This window comes from Hippocampus comes, unplaced genomic scaffold (genome assembly GCF_001891065.2).
Source record: "Hippocampus comes isolate QL1 unplaced genomic scaffold, H_comes_QL1_v1.1 scaffold124, whole genome shotgun sequence".
Taxonomy (NCBI): Eukaryota; Metazoa; Chordata; class Actinopteri; order Syngnathiformes; family Syngnathidae; genus Hippocampus; species Hippocampus comes.
Window position 1 is genome coordinate 1,262,028 of NW_017805075.1, and position 27,209 is coordinate 1,289,236.

At 42.3% G+C, this 27,209-nt stretch overlaps 2 protein-coding genes across 4 annotated transcripts in view; one reads left to right on the forward strand and one right to left on the reverse strand.

The window, feature by feature from the left end:
* pkig (protein kinase (cAMP-dependent, catalytic) inhibitor gamma) overlaps positions 1–10,854 on the forward strand; it is a 31,278-nt gene extending 20,424 nt beyond the window's left edge. The window contains exons 2-3 of the mRNA XM_019865191.1: positions 6,693–6,874; positions 10,290–10,854. Of these exons, the coding sequence (XP_019720750.1) occupies positions 6,721–6,874; positions 10,290–10,369 (234 nt within the window). The 5' untranslated portion in view covers positions 6,693–6,720 and the 3' untranslated portion in view covers positions 10,370–10,854. The remainder of the gene's footprint in view (positions 1–6,692; positions 6,875–10,289) is intronic.
* Positions 10,855–11,737: 883 nt separating this feature from the next.
* The window catches only part of ada (adenosine deaminase), a 17,568-nt gene continuing 2,096 nt past the window's right edge, over positions 11,738–27,209 (reverse strand). For 2 of the 3 annotated variants that reach the window (XM_019865097.1, XM_019865099.1), the window contains exons 2-11: positions 26,134–26,195; positions 25,642–25,764; positions 22,792–22,935; positions 22,580–22,695; positions 19,613–19,737; positions 17,991–18,062; positions 14,522–14,623; positions 13,821–13,888; positions 13,603–13,732; positions 11,738–12,839 (exon numbers count right to left, since the gene is read on the reverse strand). In XM_019865097.1, coding sequence (XP_019720656.1) covers positions 12,735–12,839; positions 13,603–13,732; positions 13,821–13,888; positions 14,522–14,623; positions 17,991–18,062; positions 19,613–19,737; positions 22,580–22,695; positions 22,792–22,935; positions 25,642–25,764; positions 26,134–26,195 — 1,047 coding nt within the window. In that variant the 3' untranslated portion in view covers positions 11,738–12,734. Of the gene's footprint in view, positions 12,840–13,602; positions 13,733–13,820; positions 13,889–14,521; positions 14,624–17,990; positions 18,063–19,612; positions 19,738–22,010; positions 22,083–22,579; positions 22,696–22,791; positions 22,936–25,641; positions 25,765–26,133; positions 26,196–27,209 lie in introns of all 3 variants that reach the window. The other variant, XM_019865098.1, reaches the window with a different exon arrangement.

Consider the following 27,209-nt stretch of genomic DNA (forward strand, 5'->3'; position numbering starts at 1 on the left):
ACATTGGTGAGTAAATGAATTTTATTTTACATTTCTTCTTGTCATTTTATTTTGTTAGTATTAAATTCATGGTAACGAAATAAAATGACAAAGATACAAAAATGTATCAAATAAATCTGCTCACCTGCAATTTATAATGGCGCATTGTAGTCACCTTCGTGCACGAAAGTTCGTTCAATCTCAGCTGCTCAACATTTTCAGTTATTTGCTGTTGAATCGCCGATTTTCAAAATGCAAATGATCTGTTTATTTTCAAAGAATAGTTTGTTTTGTTATTGTTTGGTTCGTGTCTTATATGAAACTGCGACATTGCGCAATTTATTGGACAGACTTGTTTCAGATCACACAGCGTAATTTGGGTGGCATTTTATTTCGTATTTTTAAATCATCTTTGTGATGTGTATTTTTTATTTTATTTATTTTTTTATGAACCGATTTGTTACATGAGGTTTTTTTTTTTGGTTTTAATCTGTTGCACCACTAACTGGTACACATGATTGATCTTCTATTATTAGATGGCAGAAAGTATGCAATTGACGGTATCCACTTTCTGTGACATTTTGTTTGGTTGGTGTGCCGTGAGATTTTTCAAACCAACTAATAGTGCTGTACTGATGAGCAGAGTTTAGTTGAGATGTTATGAATCCCATGTTGCTTTCGAGGCAGCAAAGAGGGCAAGGGCTGCCTGGAAGAGGGATTCATAACGCCTTCATGAGGCCTTCAGTCTGTCTGTCTGTCTGTCTGTCTTGTACTGCCCCCTGGTGGCCAAAGGGGCACACGAGAAGGATTTTAAATGATTTGATCTGACAAAACCGGTTTAATTCCATCCATCCATTTTCCGATCCGCTTATCCTCACAAGGGTCACGGGGGGTGCTAGAGCCTATCCCAGCCATCTTTAGGCAGTAGGCGGGGGACACCCTGAACCGGTTGCCAGCCAATCGCAGGGCACACAGAGACAAACAACCATCCGCGCTGACACTCACACCAAGAGACAATTTAGAGTGTTCAATCAGCCTGCCGTGCATGTTTTGGGAGGAAACCCGAGTACCCAGAGAAAACCCACGCAGGCCCGGGGAAAACATGCAAACTCCACACAGCGAGGCCGGTTCTGGAATTGAACCCGGTACCTCTGCATTGTGAGGTTGACACGCTAACCACTGGACCACCGGGCTGCCCCAGTTTAATTCCTTTTCATTTAATATATAAAAACATAGAGTAATTACAAAGTACAATGTTGTTATGGAGTGTTAATTTTTCTCATATGAATACACATTAAAACAGTTTTGAGGGCGGGGTACAGGAACGAATTAATGGCACTTCTTGGAAAGATGTTGAAAACATTTAGTAGTACAACCCGGTTATTTTGGCACCCTAATGATTTTCACATTGCTAAAACAAAATTGTGTGTAATTTCCTCTGTGACACATTGCAGTGTCGTTCTACAGGATATTGAACTGCTTCCGATGTTTTCATTGTTCTCCCGTGATTCTTCCTTGTAGTTAGGCAAGCTTTTCTGAAAATTTAGCCCAGTAGCGGCCCTCGAGCACTGGCATCATTTCCACTCAAACGTTGCTTTCTGAATTTCTGGAAATGAAAAAAAGCTAATATAGGCTACTGGTGGTAGCTTGTTTAGAAGCTTGCACATTGTCTTCTCAGCGACCGGTTGTTGTAAACAAGCAGGAATCCAAAACGACTACAAAGCCTTTTGTGGTCATTTTGCTTTTCGTTTTCAGCATTACAGCAGAAGAGTTGGTTGAAAGGCAGTAAGTTGGATGATTAAGGACTGAATTCAGGAAAGTTGTGTGTGTTTTCCTCCGAGTAAACTAAACTTCATTAGATGTGATGTGAATTAGGCGCCAGTGAGATCATCGTACAGTAAGCCTCGCACTTCAATGGCTCCTGTCAAAGTGACCAGGCTCGTCCATTTGTTTATGTTATTGGACACCATCTGTCCTTCAACACATTCTCTGTATTGATCCGTGTAGACCAGGGGTCTCCAACGTGGTGCCCGCGGGCACCAGGTAGCCCGTGAGGACCACACCAGTAGCCCGCCAGTGCTAGGATTAATATTCTAATATTATTACATGTAATTTGTACAAATGTTATTTCAGACGTGTATCAGTTTGGTAGCCCTTCACACAATCAGGACACATGAAGTAGCTCTCAATCTCAAAAAGGTTGGTGACCCCTGGTGTAGACATTTTTGGTAGCGTGGTGCCTTGAGATCAGAGTTTAATTCGCTCAGTGACATAGCACTCAAAACACTCTTACCACAAATCATCCTATCACTTTGAAATTAACTGAGGTTTCTATTAGAAATGTATCTGACGTAATTTGTGAGGGAAAGTTTAACAGACTCAACTCAACTCCACTCAAATGTATTTATAACACTTTCAAACAGCCATCACACACATTATCATGTAATCTAGCGGTGCAACGGTTAAGCAATTAATCTAATTAATCAATTATCAATTAAGTCAGCAAATATTTTTAATAACTGATTACGGGTAATTATTTAGAGATTTTAAGACCGACCAAATCCTTGGAATTCCAGCCTCGCAAAAGTAAAGTTTTTCAGATTTGTAATTCCCCATGAAAGCAGACTGATAATCTTTGGGTTGTATCAAAAATAAAACATTTGCAAATATATGCTTTTATTTTAGAAAACAACGATCATAATTTTACACACAGTAATATGTTCTAATTAAGGAGCAAAATACTACTGATTTTATCCATCCATCTCAGGGGCCAGCCATTTTGCCCTGTACTGCCACCTGGTGTCGACTGAAAATGACATCACAGTGCCTATGGGCTCCGATAACGACCGTCACGGCCCATCTCTTTTCTCCATTTGGTCATAGGATGTTTGCAAGATGAGCCCTTAGGCACCGTGATGTCGACAGTGAGTGGCTAAATGCCCGCCCCCCTGAGGTGGATAAAAATTGGTGCATATTGCTGCTGGGTTTATATTCCACAAACCCTGTATTAATCAGAGTACCGTGTATAGGGCATAATGAAAACTTTTGACTCGACTTCAATGCAAACCTGCTCATGATCTCATGGTAGCATTTAATCCACATGAGCAGGCCAGGTGACTAATTGCTCACACAGATGGCAATTAGGCAGCGACTGTGCCAGTCGAGTAGAAAAGACAACCAGGAGCAGAGAGTGGTGAAACGCTGCTTATTTCTGTTGGCTTCGTCAGAGCTGTTCCTGTAAATGAAACAAAGTCGAAGCGGAACAAACGACTTTGTCATGTCAGAATGAAGTGACAGTCATACTTGAGACGGGAAGTGCCATTCATCATCTGTTGAGCGGAAGTGAAACTAGTGTGTCTGAGTCTCCATGTGGAGTTTTGTCAGTCGGCTCCCCCTGCTGTGAACAAGCTTGTCCTTGCCATCTGTGAAGCTAACGCTAGCATTAGCAGCTGCTGCGCTGCTGGACTGTCAATATCATTTGTGGGCTGAGAAGATGAAAATGAAGAAATGCTGCGAAAACGCCGCCGAATGAGAAACGCCCCCGTCCCTGCTGAGTGAGGGCTGATTAAACCATTGCACTGTAATTCAACCGTACAAGCTACCGTGTAAATCTAAATGGATACCATCTGGGCTTACTGTAGGTGTGTCAAAAGGACAGCCCGTGCAATTTTAACATACATGCAGCGCACCACAAATATTTGTGGGAGACGCTACACCCCAAAGCAGTATACAATATTGAAGCATTACATACAATGCACAAAAAAATCTTGTGAATTATCAGCTTTGCAGGATATTGCGATCATACTCATGTTTTTTTTCTTTAGTCTAAAATTCAAATTTAAAACAAATCAATTGACGTTCAAAATACACAAGAATTTGCTTCCAGCAAATATACAAAAAGTGTTCATTGCAAGAGAAGGAATGTACAAGCTGTGGGGCAAAAAATGAATTTAAAAAAAAAAAAAAAAAAGTATTTACATTCCAAAAACATGCATGGCAGGTTGGTTGAACACTCTAAATTGCCCCTAAGTGTGACTGAGGGCGAAGAATGGTTCTATACCTATGCGTGCCCTGCGATTGCTTGGCAACCAATTCAGGGTGTACCTCGCCAGCTGGGATAGGCCCCAGGACGCCCGCGACCCTCGTGAGGATAAGCACATTAGAAAATGGATGAATGAATGAACGTATTCCCATTTGCGTGTTACAAGATATGGTGTATATCTATGGAACTAATAAATCAAAGCTTGTGCATTTCGAAAAGCTTTGTGAAAATCACATTCTGCATATATGTATGCAGAGGAGGAAATTAAACTAAGTAGCATGTTAGCAAGCTTCTTTTCACACTTAGTCCCATTTCCTCATTAATATAATTTGTATGACTTTCAACGTAAAGAAGCATATGTAGCGACTTTGCCAAAGCCCATGCGGCAACGTGCGACTCTACGATCTTAAATGGATTCAACTAGTCAGTGTGCCATGAGTGCCAGAGATGAGGAAGGCCAAGCAAAGAGAGAGCTCACAGCGACTCAACGGTCGAGCTCAAGTCACGTATCTAATGGTGTGGGTCAAGGAGGCTGAAACCAACAGATAGATGAGCAAAGATACATTATTTTTAGTCAATGATCTGTGGACCAATGTGGCACACCTGATGATGTCTCAGGCACAGTGGGTGGGTACGACTAACCCAGTGGTTCTTAACCTGGGTTCGATCGAACCCCAGGGGTTCCGTGAGTCGATCTCAGGGGTTCGACGGAGCCTCTGCCATGGAGGGTAAGACACACGCGACTCAAATTGTTCATTAGTTATGACACGCCCGCTTGGCCATCACTGGCTGTAGATGATCACATGACATTGCTTCTCCAATCAATGCTGTGGGAAATTTAGTTTGCTTAGTAGTCAACGTGTGACTGTCGTGATAGTGCGTCGTACAGTTTGAAGAAAAAAAAGTATACTTGTCTCTTGAAATTTTATTTACTTTTTTCTGTTTTTAATAACGTGTTGTTTTTTTTTAATACTAACCTAACAGGTAGATCGCACCCAACACGAGCGCTCCCGACTCAAAAGACATCCTGAAGGTATTTCATTCGGGTGTTTCACTCGACTGAATTTTTATTGTACATGCCTTCCATATGGCGTAGGTTTTGTTTTGTCAATGCCTTTTCCATTTTCATATTTGTAATAGCCAAAAATGCTTCCACCATACGCGAGCCCTAAACACTTGATCGGTCCCTGTTTTTTTATTTTGGGTGTTCGGTTGGCATGTGTGACTTTCCCTTTTGTTCTGCGAGCCGCAAGTGGTGAACTCCGGTTGTGTTTTTGAACATGAATGAATCGTTATCATATTGTCACGTGTCGCATTAGGCTGAATTGATGTATCGGGGCGTCCCGAGTACTTTCGCTGTGAAATGTGACTTTCCCCAGACAGAGCGGCCTTCATGTGCGTGACCTCTGCTGCCTTGACACTGGCAGCTTCCTTTTTGGCACAGTAGAGCAGAGAAAGAAAACAACTGCGCCAATGGTTTCATGTTACAAAGGGAATGTGAGCGAATGCGTCTGGGAACGGACTGACCCCGGGTCAGTGTTGCAACCACGTGTCTGCCAGCTCATTTTTTAATTCCCTCCCCCGCACCCTCAAATCCTTCGTCGCGAGTCTCCATAATGGCCATCGCCCATTCATCACCGCTCAGCTGTCGAGTCACGGCTTGTTGCAGTGACCAGTTGCGAAGCGGTCAGGGGTCACGCCTCCCTTTCATTGTACGAGGACGTCTTCGGAGCGCGACACCATGGGGCGAGGGTCTCGAGATGTGTCGGCACTTATCTACGGGTAGTTGCTCCCGCTGCTGCTCCCTCGCAACTCCAAATGCGAGCTCATCATGCAAAGCGACAGACGGAAAGGAAGCTTTACGACGGAGATGAGATGAGAACAAGGTTTCTGTTCTCTTCTCTGCTTTGTTCTCATCTCTGTCGTGTGGTAGCGCTTGACAGGAGCCTGACCTCCTTGAATACAGAGTGAGCAGACGAAAGGGAAACGGCTCGGATTGTTCGGAGGGAGGCGCTTGTGGGCCCGCTTGGACCTTTGAATGGTTTCAATCTCTTTTGACTTGGACTCGCCAAATTGATCAGGGTGGCTCACACATGGATTCATCCAGAGTGGTTGGATTGTGCATGCAGAAGCCCTTGCACACGTGGAGCAGTCTTTGGAGATTTAATTTGCACACGTCGGCAAAGCAATACTGCAATTGCCATGCAGGAATAGAAAATACCGGTTTTGGAGCAGTCGTGGGACGGTGAACGTTACAAACAAACGTGACATTTGTGTTTTCATAAAGTGTGACAAACTGAGACAAATCCTTCCGGCTACGCAAACAAAAAGTGGAGCAAGAAAAAGGGCGACTTCAGTTGCCTGTTGTCACGCACATTTCCACATTTTAAGTAAATACTGTCTGCTAACAGCTGATCACAGAAATTTCTCACGATCACTGATCGTGATGATAAAATCATCCAGCCCTATACCAGGAAGTGCCCCCGCTGGCACCCATCATTTGAAAAAATGATGGAAATATCTCTTGCTCACTGAGATCCTTGTGAAAGAAGAGCAATCACGTCCAGCTTTTTTCATGTCATGCCAAATTGCTCTTAAGCAGAAATCCTTGATGTTCTGTAAGGCAATCGCCATCTTTTTGAATGCTGTCCTTTCCTCCCGCCTGCTGCAGGTGTAATGAGAGCGCTTGTCATGGACAGATGATGGACGTGGAGACGTCGTACTCGGACTTCATCAACTGTGATCGTACCGGCCGCAGGAACGCGGTGCCCGACATCGCGGGTGAGGCCAAAGCGGAGGCCAGCACCAGTGACGTCGCCAAAGACTTGGCGGAGATGGACTTAAAGGATGCAGGTCAGTGGCGCCGCCTCTCGACCTGATCTACGACGCGCATTATTTGCTCACATCACGCAGTGTGCTTGCTTCCGCCAAAACTTTTCTACAGGTGTAAAAATGAGTAGATTAATAGACAACTAATCGCTTACCAATATTAAATTCATAACTATTTCGATAACGTTGGTCAACAGCAAATTACAGATTTTATACCATGTCTTGTAATTTATAGCTGTGACGAAAGAAAGAAAGAAAATCCATCAGATGTTGAACCTCCCCCTTAATTCAGAAATTGTACTATTTTATATTGTGAACGCACTGTGAACCTCATTATTATTTCCTGTTGTGCAAGAGGAAAAAAAACAAAGGCAGCACCAAAATCTAGATAAGTTTACTCGCATCTTTGATTAAGATTATCTTTGTTTTGGAAAACCAACAAACACATTTTGGCCTTTTTCTCTGACTGTTATGGACCAAACCAGGAACTGAAGCAGATTCAATTTATGTTGGTGCACTTTAAGCACAGTCAATTTGTAATAATGTCCTGTTTTTGAATCAAGGGGTGGGAATTCAAAAATACTATTTTCATGAATCGATTATTAAAAAAGAAAATTATTAGCTGCAGCTCTAAATGATACATTTTCATCATTATTTAGATTTTGCCTTGGATAGGACACATTTCATTAACGTTTTATTTGCAGCCGCGACTTAACACACCTCTGACACGAGGAACATCTTGGAGGATAATGTCAACCGTAAGATTGGTGGGCATTGGACATAATTGATTGAGAAGGGGTCATAGTGGGGTAACAGCCCATTGACTTTGTGTGTACCTGTCAGCTTTTTTCAAATCTTAAAATGACTGGTTGTATGTGACGGACACCAAGATAGAAAATCGTGTTTTCCCAGTTTCATTGGGAGTATTTTTCAGCTTTCCTTGACTGTTTCCTGTGTAAGCAAAATGTTTCCACCAGTGCGGATGCACAGACTGCTGCATGAATCCAGCTGTGTTTAAAAATAATTAGAAACGGCAAATGGTTTTCAGCTGAAAATGATTTCATCAGCACCGATTTTGGGAGCAACCCTCCCCGATAAAATGGTGATATAGTTTTTTTTTCAGCTCTAAAATAACCACACTGCGTTCAGTTGAAAGCAATTGCCCCATCTATCTTATCTGAAAATGCAAAGCTGCCAAGGCTGTGTGAAAACGTGACCCCTCTAAATCATTCCACTCTTCAGTTTGTGTGGCAGGAAGTCTCCCATTTGGATTTCCAAATGTCATCTTGTCTCCAGAGGAAGTTGTATTTCCTTGCGCAGCTTCTCATTATCGTTTCCCCGTAAAACCCGCCGAGCAAATCTTTTTCCTGCAGCACTGAACGCCAGACTCGACACCGGCAGGGGTGTCAAACTTGTTTTCATCACTGGCCACATTGCAGTTACGGTTTCCCTCAGGTGGCCGTTGATGACGGTGAGAGCACAAATCGTTGGCCACAGAGCATAATTGCCTCATTGGTATTTCAATGTTTTTGCAACAATCAAGAAAAAAAGCCCCGTCTTTAGAACACACTTTTTTTAAAATGATATCGTAACAAGAACTTCAACCAGATGGGAGAACAAGTAAGCGAAAGGAATAAGACCCAATAAAAAAATACCAACGTGTCTTCGAAAAATCATGTTTTTTTCTCATTTTCCAAAAATATTGGAATCGAACTCAGGCACTTTATGGTATGTTACCACCGAAATGGATCATCGCTCGGGGCGCAACGATATGGCTCGGTATGATGCTTGCTTTGGAGCTCACGGTGTCACATTGAGAGTAAAATTCAAAACTAGCTGCTTTTTCGCTACCCTCATACATCCCAAATCAGCACTTTTCAGCAGCCCCCAAAACAGCCATAAACGTTGCATCATCAAAGAGAGCCAGCCATTTTCAACACTCTCGATGGGTAAATAATTTATGAAATTTATGACTTACACCCACAGGTGTGCACTGTCCAATAGTCATAATTATTATTATTTGTACATATTTACTTGACCTCATTGTGAAAGGAGATTCCGGCCTGATGCCAGCATCATGTTTGTGTTTGTGCAAATAGTCCCTGATGTCATAAAATTTCAACTAAAACATCAGCATCTTAAATGTTATTTTTGAAAAGTGCAACATCAATTGTAGTGGGTCAAAAGATTAATTAATGAATCAATTAATCGATGCATCGGAATAGTTGCCGCCCCAGTTCACCTAGCTGCTGCTGACGAACTCTTTCAGTCTGTATGTACCACAGGGGCTCGTTGCTGTGAGGTACGTCGCGCACGGTGTGTGTGTGTGTGTGTGTGTGTGTGGGGGTATACAACACTGTGACGCATCCTCAAATTTAAAAAATGTTCAAATCGAGAGTTGCGTCGCAGTCATGTCAGAAGGCACATTCGACAGGAGGGGGCTGTAAACGCAGTAAAGGAGGCTTGTGCAAATATTTGTCCACGACGAATAATACCTGAGAATTTCAATCTTCTTTGTTTTCATGAAGCCTGAGACATTCTGACGAGGACGCCAAAGGCACATCAGTGAAATCAACTCACCTCTGCAAGACAGCATGGCCTGACCAAAGTGGATTTTGTAAAAGGCGATTCTGATATTTTACATGCAGAAAAAATTCTGGGAACCGATTAATTTAACAAATGTACAATGATTACAATTTCTTACTGCAAAAAATACATCAATTGCAGGCAGAACATTTTTTCAGGTTTTACAATCCTTTGTCCTATAGAAAATGTCTCAACATTGTCTATGCATGATGTCCTTTAACGTTAAACCACATTTCAACTGCATTTTCTCTGCCTTGAAGTGATGACTTCAAAACAAAAAAAACTGCGATTCGTTCGTCACAACTTTTTTTCTTGTTTTTTTTTTTTTTTTAAAGATTCCTGGATACAAAGTGTCCTGTCATGAAATGCGTGTCCATACGCACACTCTACTTTCTTCTGTTTGTCCTTCTGGTTATTGCACACGGTGGATTTAAGAACATGTGTTGTACACTCTTCTCCATCTGCACTTGTTGCTCATTGTGAGAAGCGAAGATTTACTGTAAACTCAATATCAGGCTCAGGAGCTTCTGCAGCACAAACTTAACCCAGTAGGCCACCAGGTGGTCAGCCAGGCGATAAATTGGACAAGACTTCTTTGTCCCCAGGGATGCTTATTGGATTGAGTGGAGTCAGAGATCCATCTAGTGGACAGATGGCGCATAAACATCATTCTGAGTGACTCCAACACTGAACAGCATTTATTGTTTTAAGAGAAAGTAAGAATCAATCGGCAAAATTTGGACCCATTAGGATTATTTTGAACAGGGCTAATTTTATGAATCTGTCGGGCCCTACGAGACGGCTGGTCCACATGTTGCGCACAACTGAATTCTGTCCCATTTCCCTCCGCCAGGGGAGCCCGAGGCATCTCCAGCCCCCGAGGCTGAGGGCTCCACCAGTCAAGATGCCCAGGGAGCTGGAGGACCGTCCTAAGCGGGAGGCGGCGGTACAGAACGGACGGAGATGGAGACGGAGACGCTGACGCCGTCGCGCGCAGACGGTTTATTTAAAGCTTAGTCGGCACTAATTGGATCAGATGTTAAGACGGCAACCGCTGGGAAGTCCGACTGCCGTTTGAGACGCTTCTCTTCTGCATTGGACTCTGTTTAGTCCCTTCATATTCCCTGTGGGACGAGGAGGCAGAGAGACGTTGGATTGATGTGAAAACATTTGAACAGTCCAAACAATTTCCAGCCCAATGATGGAGGGGGAATTCATAACCGCGTGTCATTTTCTTTCTATATGTGTTCGTGTGTGTTTGTAACGCTCTTGACCTGTTTCCTTATCCAGTGTTGACCCCCCACCCCCAATAGTCTCCATTCAACCGTCATGTATGGACTCTGTATTTATTGCTAACTGTTCAGTGATAACTTTGTGATAGCGATTTCCTTTGTGTAATAAAAAAAATATGAATCCAGCGTTCCGTTGCTGTTTGTGTTTTTATGCTTCCATGGGAGCCAATTAGCAGGTTTGCGCTGATCGAGGCAGATAAGAGGACCTCTGCCATAAAAATCATTTGCTCTGTCGGAAGGGTCTAGCCCAGGGGTGTCAAACGTACGGCCCGCGGGCCGGATCCGGCCCACAAAGGACTTTAATCCGGCCCGCGAGATGATTATGTAAAGCAGTGGTGTCAAACAAACGGTCCGCGGGCCGTTCAATCAGGCCCCACAGGATAATTTAAAAGTGAAGAAAATGCATAAAAGACACAGAATAAATATTTTTAATAAGGTGCAATTCATTGAGTATCCGCTAGGGGACACTGTTTTGATCAGAGAAGAAGACAACAGCAGCCTCAGTCCATCACTGAGACAGACCCATGACAGCAGACGCTATCAATAGCACTCTCACATTTACACATTTAATAGCACGCTCCTTAGTTTGTAAGGTGTAGGCAGGGATTACATTTAGATTTTATATGCACGTGTAAATGGTTTAAAACTTCCTTTCTTTATAAATCTCGTTTAATCTTAAAGTGCATTACTATATTTTTCAAAACCAATTACTTGTTAAAGTTTGTACAATCAGTGGGATCAGTTGCAATGCATATATGTGAATGATAAAAGTAAATTGCACATTCGTCAAAGGAAATGTAAGGTGCTTCATGAAATTTTTTGTAAAAGATATGTTCATTTAATTTCAACATTTTCCTAATGTTCTTGTGCTTCTTTATACAGAAACAAAGGAAAGACATGTTGTTTTGGTTATTTATAGCAAAGTATGGTATCATTTTAATGGTCCGGCCCACTTGACATCTACCCAGGCCGTATGTGGCCCACCATGTGAAATGAGTTTGACACCCCTGGTCTAGCCACTAAGCTGTGGCAAAATTCAAGTTGTGTTTATTGTTGATTTTTTTCCAAACAAGTCGAAAAAATGTTCAGGTGACATTGGCATTGACCCTTCTAATTAAATATGTACACCACAATCAGTTGAGCAGTAATTGTGAAAACTAAACGGATAGCACTTCAAGTGCTCTCAGACACAAAACTGAAATTTCTCTCGTTCCTAAACACGAGTAAAATGCGGTGATGAATGCTAGTGAAGATGACAACAGAAGTATATCTTCAGAGCTGTGGCAGCTGTTATTGTCTTTGGGCATTCACCTCCTCCCCGCAAATGACGACAAACGACATAACATAAAACGGAGGCTGCGCACATTAAACAGCTTTACTGTGGTTAAGGGTGAGTTTTGTTGGATTTTAAAGGTGGCGATCATAAATGGCAGTGCTTTCTATTATCAGAACGGATTTTTATAAATAATCAAGCACCACAAGAAGTTGTGCTTTAATTGTGAAAAGTAAGTGGACCTCGCCACCTACGCTATCTCGTGTTCAACAGTAAGATTTTTGCTTTTGTACTTTTACGACCTGATAAATAAAAAAATCCTGCGAAGGCTATTTGGTCCGGATCCCTTCAACTCCTCTTTCACAGTGAATGGTTTGTCCCACATCACACCACGATCCACGCAGCAGTTGTCACAGCGTTTATGTGAAGACATATGGAATGGCCCAGTGTTTCTGTACAACGTCGAGAGCTGAGCAATCACATGCATCCCTGACAGGTTTCGTGATGTAAATGCAACGATGCGTGCATGCATAGTTTTCAAATCCCACATAACAACATATCTGCACCATTTTGCAAGCAGCAGTATCAGCAAATCCCGCATAGCCTCTCTGTAAACTGAGGTAAAAGAACATTGTACAGACTTGAGGTGGTTGTAGTGATGTGAAGAGGATTAAGACATTCTCATGTGTCCGAGGTAGAGGTCAAGGTTCGGGAGCAGCTGGCAGGTCAGGCTTCAGAAGGCCGTGCTCCGGATCATCCCGTAGGCCTTGTAAAGTTTGCCCAGTAGCTCGTTCTTCTCGGACTCAGGTAAAAAACAAGACGCCGCGGAAGAGATGTTCTGCAAAACACGGCCGGATAGCACAACCCATCACTGTGTGTAGTTTCACATGCAAACCGTCTTTAGTTCAGCACGGAGAAGATGTGGCAAAAGTACTCACACCCTGTACTTTATGTACAGATGTGTAGAAGAAAACTTTTTTTTGGGGGGGGGGGCGTTTTAAATTTTAATCTGCGCATATAGGCGACATCATGGTCAACAGGTTAGCACGTCCGCTACACAGTGCAGAGGTGCAGTGTTCGATTCTGGCTCTGGCCTCCCTGTGTGGAGTTTGCATGTTCTCCCTGTGCCGGTGTTGGTTTCCTCCGGGCACTCTGGTTTCCTCTCACATTCCAAAAAAATGCGTGGCAGGTTAATGGATCACTCTAAATTGTCCCTCGGTGTGAGTGTGAGCGTGGATGGTTGTTCATGGATGTGTGCCTTGCGATTGGCTGGCAACCAGTTGAGGGTGTACGCTGCCTCCTGCCCGAAGACAGCTTGTGAGGATAAGCTGATTAGAAAATGGATGGATGGACACAGACAATCATAGCATAATTGCCGAAGTCACATGTCAATGTTTTTGGAAAAAAAGAATAAACGCAATTTTTACAACACACATGGGTATTTTAACATTACCACGCTAATAATTGATCAATAAGACAAGGCTTCAAACAGCAAAAGACTTAATGTGTCATCAGCAGGGTGCATTGGATCCAGAGAGACTGGAAGAGTCACTGAAAAGCATAGAAGTGGAAATTTATCGTCAAACAGCAAATGTCCTCACCAGTCTCTTAAACTCCTCCGGGGTGAAGCCCATATGCTCGTGTGCCATCCAGTAGTCCAGCTGCAGAGTGGAGCCGAAAATCAGAGGATCGTCCGTATTCAGGGAATAATTGGCTTTGTCCTTCCTGAACCTGCACAGCGCATCGGCAAAATGAGCAAATGCACGCACTAGTGTTTTGGTGCTTTTCGGCCATGGCAGCAAATGAAAGGCAAGCTCACGTGACCACAGGATGTTTGGTGAAATCGGCGTTGCAGGCGCCAGTCAGCTTGCTGGAGATGGGACACACCTTGATGGATGAGGGACCATTTGGGACGCAATTCATCATTAACACTTACACATACCATTGAAACATTTTTTCTCAAACAATTGTGAAATGTTCTCAAACGCAATACCTTTTTTTCCCCCCGCTCATAAGCACAAGTGAAAGTGATACTTTGATCATAAAACTGACTGTCCTGCCCCACAGACCTCTTATTTTTCTGCATAAGTGTTTTTATTTTTCGCTTGCCTTCTTGTTGTGGGTTAGATCAGAGGATGTCGCTAATATTTGTCCACTGTGGGTTTGTCAAACCATTTAAGACCTTTTGTGATTAAAGGATCATGGATGCTACATCGGGAGCAGTAGTAGGACTTAAACTTAACCAAATGAGCAAAACACATTAAATGGGAATGCCATTCGCCTCACATAGACGACAAAGGTTCATCTCCCCCCCGCTTACACACACACACACACACGCCATACACGCACTACGTGCAGTTTCACTGGACATAAATTAACCAAATGAGCAAAACACATTAAATGGGAATGCCATTCGCCTCACATAGACGACAAAGGTTCATCTCCCCCCCGCTTACACACACACACAAAAAGCTCTTCAAACACCAATACCTTCAGTCAGCATTTTGTACCCGTGCTCACCTCAAAGTGCATGTTTTGAGCCAGTAGTTTCTTGTAAAGAACTCGGTCCTCCAGGGTCCTGTAACCGTGCCCCACGCGTTCGGCCTTCAGCACCTCCACTGCCTGGAAGGTCAGACGAGACCTATCAGGAAGTGACAACATCAAATGGGCAAGAAACCCCTCGGGACAATTTTGAGTCTTCATTTAAGTCAACATGCATGTTTTTGAAACGTGGGAGGAAAACGGAGTACCCAGAGAAATCCCGCTCCAGCACATTAGATCTTTGCTTTTCTCAAAGTATTGCCCCTGCTCGCTTAATACTCACTCATGATGGGAAATGGCATACACATGCTAACAAATAACAATACTCACAGGCATTTATACTTTATCTTGAGCATACTAAAGCACTTAGTGGTGTCTGTTCTTTATGTGGGGGGGGGGCCGCCCGGTGTTCAACTGGTTAGCGTGTCGGCCTCAAAGTGTGGAGGTGTAGGGTTCGATTCCGGCGCCGGCCTTCCTGTGTGGCGTTTGCATGTTCTCACTGAGCCCGTGTGGGTTTTCTCCGGGTACTCCGGTTTCCTTCCACATTCCAAAAACATGCGTGGCAGGTTAATGGGACACTCTGAATAGTTCCTCGGTGTGAGCGTGAGCATGGATGGTTGTTCGTCTATGTATGCCCTGCGATTGGCTGGCAACCAGTTCAGGGTGTACCCCGCCTACTGCCCGAAGACAGCCGGGATAGGCTCCAACACGCCCGCGACCCTTGTGAAGACTAGCGGATTACAAAATGGATGGAGAGATGGATGGATGTATCATACTGCCCCCGGTAGATAATTTGGGAACACCAAAAGGAGCAGCACAATTAATTGAATTGAAGCATGACATCATGATGCACAGAGTGATTAATTATTCACATTCTGTTTAATTATGTTACTTCTCTTTGCTTTTATGAAGAAGAATATCACAGAGTGCTTCTTTCCTTATCAAAACTGCATTACATAAACATTAGATTTTTTATTTTTCTTTCAGGGAGGCCGGAATGAATTCATGACCCTCAAATTCATGTCACTGGAGAAAGACAATTTGAGATGTGAATGTTTTGAGTTACATGGACCAAATAAAACTTGTGTCGCAAGGCACCACTGTATCGCCATTCAACAGTATAACAGCTCTGTGCTCAAAAAAACCACTTCAAGGCAGCCCATTAATATGTTGGACACTGTAAATTTGACAGAAAAGTGTGATAACAAAGTATTTCAAGCTCAGACAAGTTTTTGCTGAGGATTATTCATTGTTACATCCTCTCCAATCTTGCTTTGTATGCCTGCAGAAAGCAATGACTGCAGGCTCATTACATATTGCAGATCTTTGAGCATGATTATTGATGTATTCACCTTGTCAGATGATACATTTGGTCGTTTTGAAAAAAAAGCAAGGATTTGTTTTCTGTAAACACATTGAGGGATAAGTACACTAACACTGTATATACACACAATATTTTCATTCATTGCTCTTGCCTTCTCTCAATATATTGTGTGCTTAAATGTGTTTATTTACCTTTAAAAGTGTGTTACAGGCCCTTAAAAAATAAGTGTCGTCAAGGCTTGCCAAACAAGCCGAGGGAGTACTTAATTCTCGTACCGTATTTTCCGCACTTTAAGGTGCTTCGGAGTATAACGCGCACCCTTCAATGAATGGCCGATTTTAAAACTGCTTTCATATATAGGGCACACCGCGTTCTAAGGCGCATAGAATAGAAGCTACAATCGTGGCTGAGGTTGCGTTATGCATCCACTAGATGGAGCTACACTAAAGGGAACACAATATAATACAATACAGCTTTATTTATATAGCGCTTTCACAACCGCTGCAGCTATACCAAAGTGCTTTACAGAACATATGAAATACAACATCCAAGAAATCAGAATATTGATCCATGTATAAGGCGCACTCTCAGCTTTTGAGAAAATTGAATGCTTTTAGGTGCACCTTACAGTGCGGAACATAGGGTATTCTATCGCAGAATTTACTGATCGCGGGCGTGGTCGGGAAAGTAACCCTAAAATAAGGCAAGGCACGGCAGGTGTATTTCTGGGGCACCGTTCCTACATAGATGCAATTCAAAGTACTTCACAGAGAACAAAGGACATCCGTCCACCCATTTTCAACACCGCAGACCCTGAACAGGGTTGCGGGGGATTGCTGGAGCTTATCCCCGCTGACTTGCGGCGGAAGGAAGACTTCACCCTGAATTGGTCAGTCGCAGGGCACATGTCGAGACAAACGACCATTCACCCCCACATCCACACCGTCACTGATGACATATAAAACTATAATTCAATAAAATCAGAATAGAACACTAAAGTAATCGTCAAGTAAACCAATGAGTACAATCATGAATAAATACAAAGGAAGCAGCAAACAAAGGACCTAAATAAAAGACCTACAGCAGCTACAATGCAACAGAAACAGTAAAGGCCCAGGAAAACTTTCAAGTCCCAGTTGTTGAAAACTGGGACTTGAAAGTGGCTAAAGTTGGTGAGCATTTAGGATAATAAGGAAGCTGGTTCCATTTGTGTGAAGCATTGAGCTAAAACCAGTTCCACCCTCTTTAGGTCTCACACGAGACTTATCACTTCCAAGGGATCTCTGTGCTCCACTGGTTTTGTATCATTCAAGCATGTACAAGCATTCAGGCATGTATTTTTAGGAAGGCCAGACAAAAGGACCGTTCCAGTAGTCCGGCCTACTCGAGACGAAGGCATGAATGAATTTCTCTAGGTCTTGTTGGGACATGAAATCTTGCTGTTTGTTTAAGATGATACAAAGCTGATTTAGTTATGGCTTTAGTGTAACTGTAAAAGTTCTGGTCTAGGTCAATTATAACACAGAGATGTCAAACTTATGCACCTAGAATCAAGCTGGTCAGTGACCATTCTTTCGTTTTGTTGCCCAAAATCACAGGTTCAGTCTTTCCTTTATTTAAATGAAGAAAATGTGATTGCATCCTGCAGTTTACCTGCTCTAAGTACTGACAAAGTAAATTTAAGGGACCCTAGTCACTTGTTGGTAGAGCTACGAAAATCTGACAGGCAACATTGGTGTTGAGAACGACCTGACCCAGTGGAAGCATGTACGGATTAAATAAAAGTGGTCCAAGAATCAAATGGAACCCTGGGGGACTCCGCATGGCATGGTGACCTGCTCAGATGAATGATCAGCAATGGAAACAACATAACCCCCGCCTAGAAGAGATGATCGGAACCACCTGAGAACCGTAATTGAAAGTCCCACCCATTTTTCTCTGTCAAGAATTTGGCGGTCGGGTGTCAAAGGCAGGAAATCAAGTGGCACCAGAATACAAAGTTTGTGACATTTTGCTTCCATTTTTCCTGCCTACTGTTGAGCTCTGTGTGTTCAACTGAAAGTGTGGAAGGTTTTTCCACCTGTATCAGGAATTTGTCACTGTCGTGACGGTCCAATGGCGTACCTCCTTAACCACACAGGCCGCGCCCACCTCGCCCGCATGAACTGTCCGGTGGATCCCGCAGCGCACTGCTTCCTGTCAAGGGAATCCAGCGGACAACATATCAGCAAACAATACTCAGGTCACATAACACTGCTAAGCCTTGTTGGTGCGTACTTTTTTTCAAAGTTTAAAACCGTTTCCAGGTGTCTTTATAAATGGTCACCGTAAGTCTTTTCTCAAAATTAGCATAGGACCAAGAATTTCAGGGTCATACCTCGGTTTTCGACCATAATCGGTTACAGAAGGCTGTTCCAAAAGCGATTTGTTCGAAATGCGAAACAATTTTATTAGCCCATGATTAGGGGCTAATACACTATGCAGAAATAATAAAATAACAGTTAGATTTGCGTATATCACAACAAACACGTCTGCTCACAATGAACGTTACACGAGGAAGCGTCACTTCCTCGTATAAGGAAGCCGAGAGGAGTCGAGTGGCGTATTCGGGTTTGCTCAGTTTGGTCGAAAACCGGTTTTCGGTCATATTCTGAGGCGTAAAAATCTCGAATTTTCTGGTCGAAATCCGATTTGGTCGATAACAGAGACGTTTGACTGGATTTAACGCCATCTTGTAACACTTTTGTTGGAATGACTGTTTTGTGGGCCATCGCTGCGAAGTACGGCTTTTGTTACCATCACAAAACGTGCACGCCGCGTGACTTTTTTTCTGGTATGGCAGCAGTACACTTCCGTAATTGTAAGCTACTGTAAGGTTATACATACTGTACTTTTATAGGAACATTAAAAAAATCTAAATAATGACTATACTCCATGTAAACGTTTTTTAAAAAGCTATACCAAATGTTTAAAACAAACATCTAACTCCAATAAATACCTTATCCCAAGATTAAATCGGATTCAAGCACCGGTCCGAATGACAGAGCTGTAGTCAAGTCCACCATTTTTGACTCCAAGTCAAGTCTGAGTCACAAAGTTCTGAGTCCAAGTCCAAATGAGATCAAGATGAAACTTCAAGGCAAAACAAAACCCCAACTATTTTCACAACCACAACCAATAAAGTTCGATGCTGAACACTCTTCTCAGACGGTATGAAACACTTTGCTTTCTTAACCGTGTGCAGATGAACAACAAAAACAATTTCAAGAACAATATTGCTTTATTAATGGTGGTCAACCTCGGAGGAGAGACAGGGAGGAGACTGAGCGAAACAAACAGCACTGAGCATTGAAATGTGGCTCCAAACTCAAAGCCAATGAATGAACATAAATGCGTTGCTGCAGCAGGGTTTGCTGTCCTCGATTCTCTTGCGATAACCAATCAGATGGCGACTTTGATCATCTGAAAAACTTCAAGTTTCTAATGAAGAAGGACGTTAATTTTCAGGACTAAAAACAGAGCTGGACTCAGTCAAGCAGAGTCCAGCTCTGTTTTTATTCCTGAAAACATGGTGGCAGAGTCTGAGACAAGTCCGAGTCAAAAGCTAAGGAGCGAGAGTCACGTCGGAGACAACCCCCAAAAAAAAGCGCGTCGAGTCCGGACTTTGACTCTACAGCCCTGTGCCAAATGACGGCCTCTCTGCGAAAGCGGCCCACGGAGTGGCGTTCGTACCGGGTGCTGCTTACCTCATAGGCTCTCCTGTGTCCCGGGTAGGCCTCGCAGTTGAGCGACTCATCACCAGCCAGGTCGATGGCCACCACACCCTCGTGGCGATATTTTTTACACAGCTCTACCACCTCTGCCGACCAGCCTGCACAAGTCAAAACGGGCGTACTTTACGCTCCTGCCAGTTTCGCTCTTGTGCTATAAACACGACCGTTGATTTAGTGAGCTATTTCACATCATGATAGTATGAGTACAATACTGAAACGGAGCGCAACTTTACGGCTCGGCATAAAACAATATAAGGTGATTCCAGAATTGGAAGATTATTTAGCCATCATCATATTTGAAAAATGGATCATTCATTTTTTTTAATGTGTCATTGTTTGTAAAAAAACAATTGAATAAATCAAAACATGCTGTAATTTGATCCTCCAGCTCTACACCATCAGCAGCACACTTTTTATGAGATTTTATATGTGGCACCCAAATATTCACCTATTTTGTTTTCCACCCTTTTTATTTTTATTTATTTATTAATATTAAAGATTTTTTTGTGGGTAAGGGGGGGCAATCCTCTTTTCTCATAAACAAACACATGCTGGAGTTTTATCATTATTTTATATAAAGAGTTGCTCCTTTTTTTTCTTTTCCAATTCCAATGTCCAACTGGACATCGATTATACGTGTAGTTTTGCTATTCAAAGGTCGGTCCGGTCTCTACCGCCCACGAATAGTGGGGGTCCACTTTATTGGGGAGCAAAACATTGTTCGAGTTTGGTTGTATTTATTTATTTATTAATATTAAAGATTTTTTTTTTGGGTAAGGGGGGAAATCCTCTTTTCTCATAAACAAACACATGCTGCATTATTTTAGATAAAGAGTTGCTCTTTTTTTTTCTTTTCCAATTCCAATGTCCAACTGGACATCGATTATACGTGTAGTTTTGCTATTCAAAGGTCGGTCCGGTCTCTACCACCCACGAATAGTGGGGGTCCACTCTATTGGGGAGCAAAACATTGTTAGAGTTTGGTTAAAGTGTATCTGCTGTTGCTGTATTTTGCGCTTGGATTACTTGACATTTCACACAAAATGTTCAACAATTCTGGAATGACCGTTACGCTGCATGAACCCACGGGACCTTGTGCAATGCGATGACCTTTCTAATGACAAAATAAGACATCCCCTGAGTTTCAAATAAAAAGACAGAAACGAAACAGGAAATTGCAGCTGCAGGAATCTTAAAAAAAAAAAGAGAGTTCACAAGGACTGGTGCTCATGTTTCCCTAACAGTCATTATCGGAGTGTCCCCACAAATAAAATGACATTTCTGTTCAGTCATGACATCGGCATTTTGAGCCCATAGAAATGAGTAATGGGCAATCGTGGGAAGTAATTTAATAGATTTCTTGATTTCACTGTCCATTTTTTTTAAGGTATCTGTACTTTACTTGAGTGTTTTTATGATGATATTTAAACTTTGCTCATTGAGAGTGTCCCCAAAAATAAAATGACATTTCTGTTCAGTCATGACATCGTCATCTTGAGCCCACAGAAATGAGTGATGGGCAATTGTGGGAAGTAATTTACTAGATTTCTTGATTTCACTGTCCATTTTTTTAAGGTATCTGTACTTCAGTGTTTTTATGATGATATTTAAACTTTGCTCATTGCATTTAATAACAGATATGTGTACTTTTTACCCCTTAATTCGTAAAGATAGGCTTGACAATTTGTTTTTTTTAACCTGAGCAGATGATTGATTGAGATCTTGGGAGAGTTGGAAAAGGGTGGAAAAAAATGGGACAGCAGAGACATGGAGCAATGTGAGCCGGGGAGCTTTTGCAAATATAAAATAGTGTACCATATGTATATGTTAGAGGAATCTATGAGCAAAATTGAGCAAATATAAAATTGTGTATTTATAAAACTGCATATGAAATAAAACCTGCATATACGTACACTATATAATTGACAGTAAAAATTCATTTCTAATTTTTGTAGTTTTTAACTTCGACTTCAAAAGGGTATACATGCAAAATGTCAAAACGTTTAAATGTGCATAATTTCTTTATCATCTTGTGTCTACTTAAATCTACATACTGATTTAAAAAAAAACATTTACATTTTCTTGCTTACAGCGCCCACCATTTTTAGGTCTTTTCACTCTTTTCACTCGTGAGAATGTGATGCAGGTTCAGCAATTCCTGGCTGCCTAACATTCTACGAAAAACATTAAGTTCTTTAAAGTACTTTAGAAGAGGATATTTTTTTACACGGCAAGTATCTGTAGTTGGACTTTTGCCATCTCTGCTAGTGGGTTTGTGAAATTTGAGCCGCGCAACCCTCCTGCGTGTTATCTGAGCGGCTTTGGAGAAGCTTATCTTACAAGGCAGTTTGGAGCGTGAGCAGTTCATTACTTGGCATGTGGCGCATGCAGCATAGAATGGATCTGACTTTGACATGGAAGGCCCTCTCCCCCTGCCTGAGGCCTTCGTTGACCAGTCGAACTGCATATGGAATAGAAGTGCATATATGTACACTATGTAATTGACAGTAAAAATTCATTTCTAATTTTTGTACTTTTTAACTTCGACTTCAAGAGGATATACATGCAAAATGTCAAAACGTTTAAATGTGCATAATTTCTTTATCATCTTGTGTCTACTTAAATCTACATACTGATTTAAAAAAAAACATTTACATTTTCTTGCTTACAGCGCCCACCATTTTTAGGTCTTTTCACTCTTGAGAATGTGATGCATGTTCAGCAATTCCTGGCTGCCTAACATTCTACGAAAAGCATTAAGTTCTTTAAAGTACTTCAGTAGAGAATATTTTTTACACGGCAAGTATCTGTACTTGGACTTTTGCCATCTCTGCTGGTGGGTTTGTGAAATTTGAGCTGCGCAACCCTCCTGCGTGTTATCTGAATGGCTTTGGAGAAGCTTATCTTACAAGGCAGTTTGGAGCGTGAGCAGTTCATTACTTGGCATGTGGCGCATGCAGCATAGAATGGATCTGACTTTGACATGGAAGGCCCTCTCCCCCTGCCTGAGGCCCTCGTTGACCAGTCGGACCACCTCGTCGGGACTCAGGTCACCCCTGAATGCAAAGAGAGAAGTAAATAACACTGAAATCATCTTGATTATTTAACATGCGTGCGTGGATGTTGTTGAAGGAAGTAAGGCCGTAACGTACTCTGCCTGGTTCCATGGGATGGGATCCACGTCACAGTTGGCCAGAAAGTGTGGACTGTATCTGACCTCCACGTAAATCACGCCTTCCTTTGCTTTGTCCTCCACAAACTCATAAGCGATCCTCTTTATTGCGTCTCGGTCTCCACTAGGGGGTGAAAAAAGAAAAACAAGTTTAACAACTTTGGCCTTGGGTGCTCCTGATAAACGTTATCGGCACAGCTCAACCGAAACGATCGGCTACTGCTGATGCCTCATCTGAATCAGAGAAGCTCTCCAAATCAGCGTTACTCGTTCTCCCTCTTCTTTGAGTTTCTTTGCACTTTTCAGCTTCCCTTGTGCTCCTTGGAGCCTGTTGCTTCTACACGTGCCAGTGCCATAGATGTCTTGTTGTTTCAATGCCCGAATGAGTGCAATGGTGCAAACGAAATGGTCAAAAAACACCTGGTGATTCTTTTGCAGTATGTCATCACAGAGGCGCATGACAAGATCTGCAGCCAATCCACTGAGCACACAACGGCCAGACACACCCTGATACACTTCAAATCTGTGCATGTATCAAGAGCTCCCTGCTCGAACCCGCACTTTCACATCCCAGGGTTTGGGTTTCTTTGGGATGTACTGCTTGAGAGTCAAATGCCCCTTGAATGGAATGATCGGCTCATCAATTGATTGGAATTCTTCAGGATTCAATGCTGCAAGGAAGTTTTTTTGTTTTTTTTGAGGGCGTATCCAACACTCGCCGAGCTTTAACAATTAGTGTCCTCACTTCACTTGAGTGCCGTTCAAAGGAAAGGTGATGGAGCACAATGGTAAACAAGTCCCAAATTCAAAATGAGTGAATATTTGCAAAAATGATCAGTTTGAACATAAAATGTCTCTATTTTCTTTACATGTAACACAACATCCCAACTTCATTGGAATTGGGGTTTGAACTTTTGGTGAGACTTTTAATTGATGGTGTGCAAAGAGATGAGTCTAATGTTGAATTCGTTTGGCTTGGCTCAGTCCAAGTTGGGAAAGCAGATGCGTATTTGGGGTGGATGGATGGCTTGACAGAAAGTCGGGCGTTCTTCTTGTTTATTTACGAGGAGAACTGCAGCTCACGTGCACTTTTTATTCTCTCACTTTGGGCTGCGGCGGTGTCACGTGATGGAAGCCAAGCAACGTAGTTTCCAGCATTTGCGCTGAAACCCAGCTGTTGTCTCAGTGAGCCACCTAAACATTACAGATGGCATTTGCATGCGCTATACGTAGCTGGGGTGTTCCATATATTGTCAAGAGCACACTGAGCTCCCATTGAACCGAGGGGCTCGCCATTGTTACAGCTTTCACAGCCGTGAGACGGAGCTGTACCATAGGGAAATGGGCTTTGGTTGTCATGGTGATGGAATTACGAATGAGCTGTGCTGCCCCATTTGAGACGAAGCCCTTTCCGCATATGTCGTAAATCTGGGACACGTGTGCGATAATCAGCCTGCGTGAGGGAACTTTCACCCTCCTTGGAGAGGTGGCTCTTGAACGCCGAGAAATCACCATCATTAATCATGATTAGACTTGCAGAGGGCTGGAAACATTCGAGGGAATCAATGAATTATTAATCATAACATGAAAATACTCATTATCAAAACGAAACAGTGTAACTTATACAATGTTCTCATCGCTCATCTCAAGGTTACTTCAAAACTAAACATAAGACAATTACGCTTTGTGGATTAAAAACAACCATAAAGGTTCAGCAACCTCAATACTAACATACAATGGGAAAGCCCATAGGCATTGGGCTAATAATTAGCATCGATGTGGCAGTGTTGTTACCCTGTAAGCAGAGAATAACTGAACACAAATGCTGCAGCAACATACATAGACAGACAATAACAACACTCACAGGAATAGGTTCTTTATCCTCTGTGAAGAACAGCTGATATAAGTGCCGTACTGAGTACCGAGAGAAGAGCTTTTCTTTTTATACTGCCCCCAGGTGGCCAAGGTGCACAGACCAGATGAACCCCACAATGTATGTTCAAGGACAAAGTCTGACAAAAAGTAGTGCATATGATTTAAACTTGCATCACAAGGTACTACTGTTTAAACATTAGATTTTTCATTACACATCATCTATGCAAAAACGAGTGCCCATGCGAGAGGGCACTGCCTTAACAGCTGTGTTTTTTTGCCACTTCATTTGATCTGCAACGTATCTGAAGCTCACTCCTAAGTCAGATTTTGGCTCACCAAAAAAACAAAACAAAAAAAAAAAATCCACTAAGCCACTGCTCAGAACATGGAAAATTTGTAAGTCTGGTTGTTTCAAGTCAGGGTGACACTGAAACAGATTTTACCAAACCAGGGGCGGAGCCAGAAACTTCTCTGTCGGGTGGCCGGGGGTGACGCACTGAATAACAAGAAGGGGTGGCCATAAAATGGCATTAAGCAGACACACTTGCACACGTACACACACGTGCACGCTCTGAACCTCAAAACTCAGTTTGTGAATTCTACCTCGGAAGCCAACACAGCGCACATAGCAGAGAAGTCCTTGTTTATCATCGCATCCGCAGTCAGGGTTTCCTGAAATAAAATGCACCCATTTTCCAACCTTGCCACCATTCTTATAAGATAAGCAAGAGCAAATCAGAGTAAAAAGCAAAGTTTTGCGGATCTTAAAGGACGTGCTTTGTTAATTTTAAAGGTGTGGCTTCATTGTTAGTCATTAATTAGCCTAGCCAGTGGAGTAGCTCGACCCCTGCCCCAACAATGTATTTCCAAGTCCTCATTGTTCCGTTTTGTCAATTTGTGCTTTCCTGCTATTTATTTTGATTCTAATTTCGCCGAGAGGAATGCAGGCACTCACGCGATGACGTGCATGTACTCAGCAAACTTGCCCAGGAACTCTGTGAGCGTGGTCGGCTTCCGGAGAACGATGAGCTCCCTCAGCTCCTCCATTGTGTCGGCCGGCAGAGGGATGCCGCGTCTCCTGCGAGGACAAATAAAAACGAACACTTTGCAAGTGTTTTGAAGTGAACAAGACAACACTGATGCTGCACAACCAAAAACTTATCAAGATGAGTCACGGATAAAGGAGGTGAATGCAACGTTGCACGAATGCGATTTCGCAGACTTTGAATATTATTTCTTCAGTTCTATCTGTTGCGTTTATGGATATCGTGCATGATCAGATGGCATTAAAAATTCATAGAAAATTGGCGACGGGAGCAATCTCATCAATAGTGACATACATTGGGTGAGCATGCCATTATTTTCTAAAAAATAACGATAATAATAATATAAATAATCCATCCATTATCTGAATCCAACAATGAATTTAGGGCTTGAAGGGACTTACCTAGCAACATCAAGAATAGTTTGCAGTCGGATGGCCCCATCGAGATGCACGTGGAGCTCAACCTGCGGGTGAGCGGCCGGGTTTACTAATACGAAATATTCCGTTACACAATTAGGTGAAAAGACAAGTGGAGAATTTGAGGAGTGGTGCGTCTCTGTACTCTTTCATTTTTAGCCACTATGGAATTGATTTAACATGTATGACATAGGATTTTTAGCCAAGAAATATATAACATTCACACGGCAATACTAATTGGTGGCCATAAAATAGCCATAATATACAATACAATACATCCTGATTTATAGAGCACTTTCAGAACAGCTGCAGCTGTAACAAAGCGCTTAACAAAACAGTTAACATAAAGTAAAATAATAAACACAACACATAACATAAAACACGGACAGTTGTGCAATCCTAACCAATTTTCCCTCACACGCTTTGTTGTTTAAAATGGGTGAAACTGTGGCTACCCCAGTGCCAGACAGAGCTTACTTACACTTACGTCAGGAGCTAAAGGTGAATAAAATTGATAATTTCACTAACATGGATACAAAAAAAAAAAAAAAAATCCTAATTTTGGGGTTTAATATTATTCTCATGATTAACTTGGATGTCTGTGGAAGCAAATGGAGCCCAGCTTTCGAAGTCATTTCAACACACGCCGTGGTGGCCATAAAATAGCCATAATATACAATACAATACATCCTGATTTATAGAGCACTTTCAGAACAGCTGCAGCTGTAACAAAGCGCTTAACAAAACAGTTAACATAAAGTAAAATAATAAACACAACACATAACATAAAACACGGACAGTTGTGCAATCCTAACCACTTTTCCCTCACACCCTTTGTTGTTTAAAATGGGTGAAACTGTGGCTACCCCAGTGCCAGACAGAGCTTACTTACACTTACGTCAGGAGCTATAGGTGAATAAAATTGATAATTTCACTAACAGGGATACAAAAAAAAATAAATAAATCCTAATTTTGGGGTTTAATATTATTCTCATGATTAACTTGGATGTCTGTGGAAGCAAATGGAGCCCAGCTTTCGAAGTCATTTCAACACACGCCGT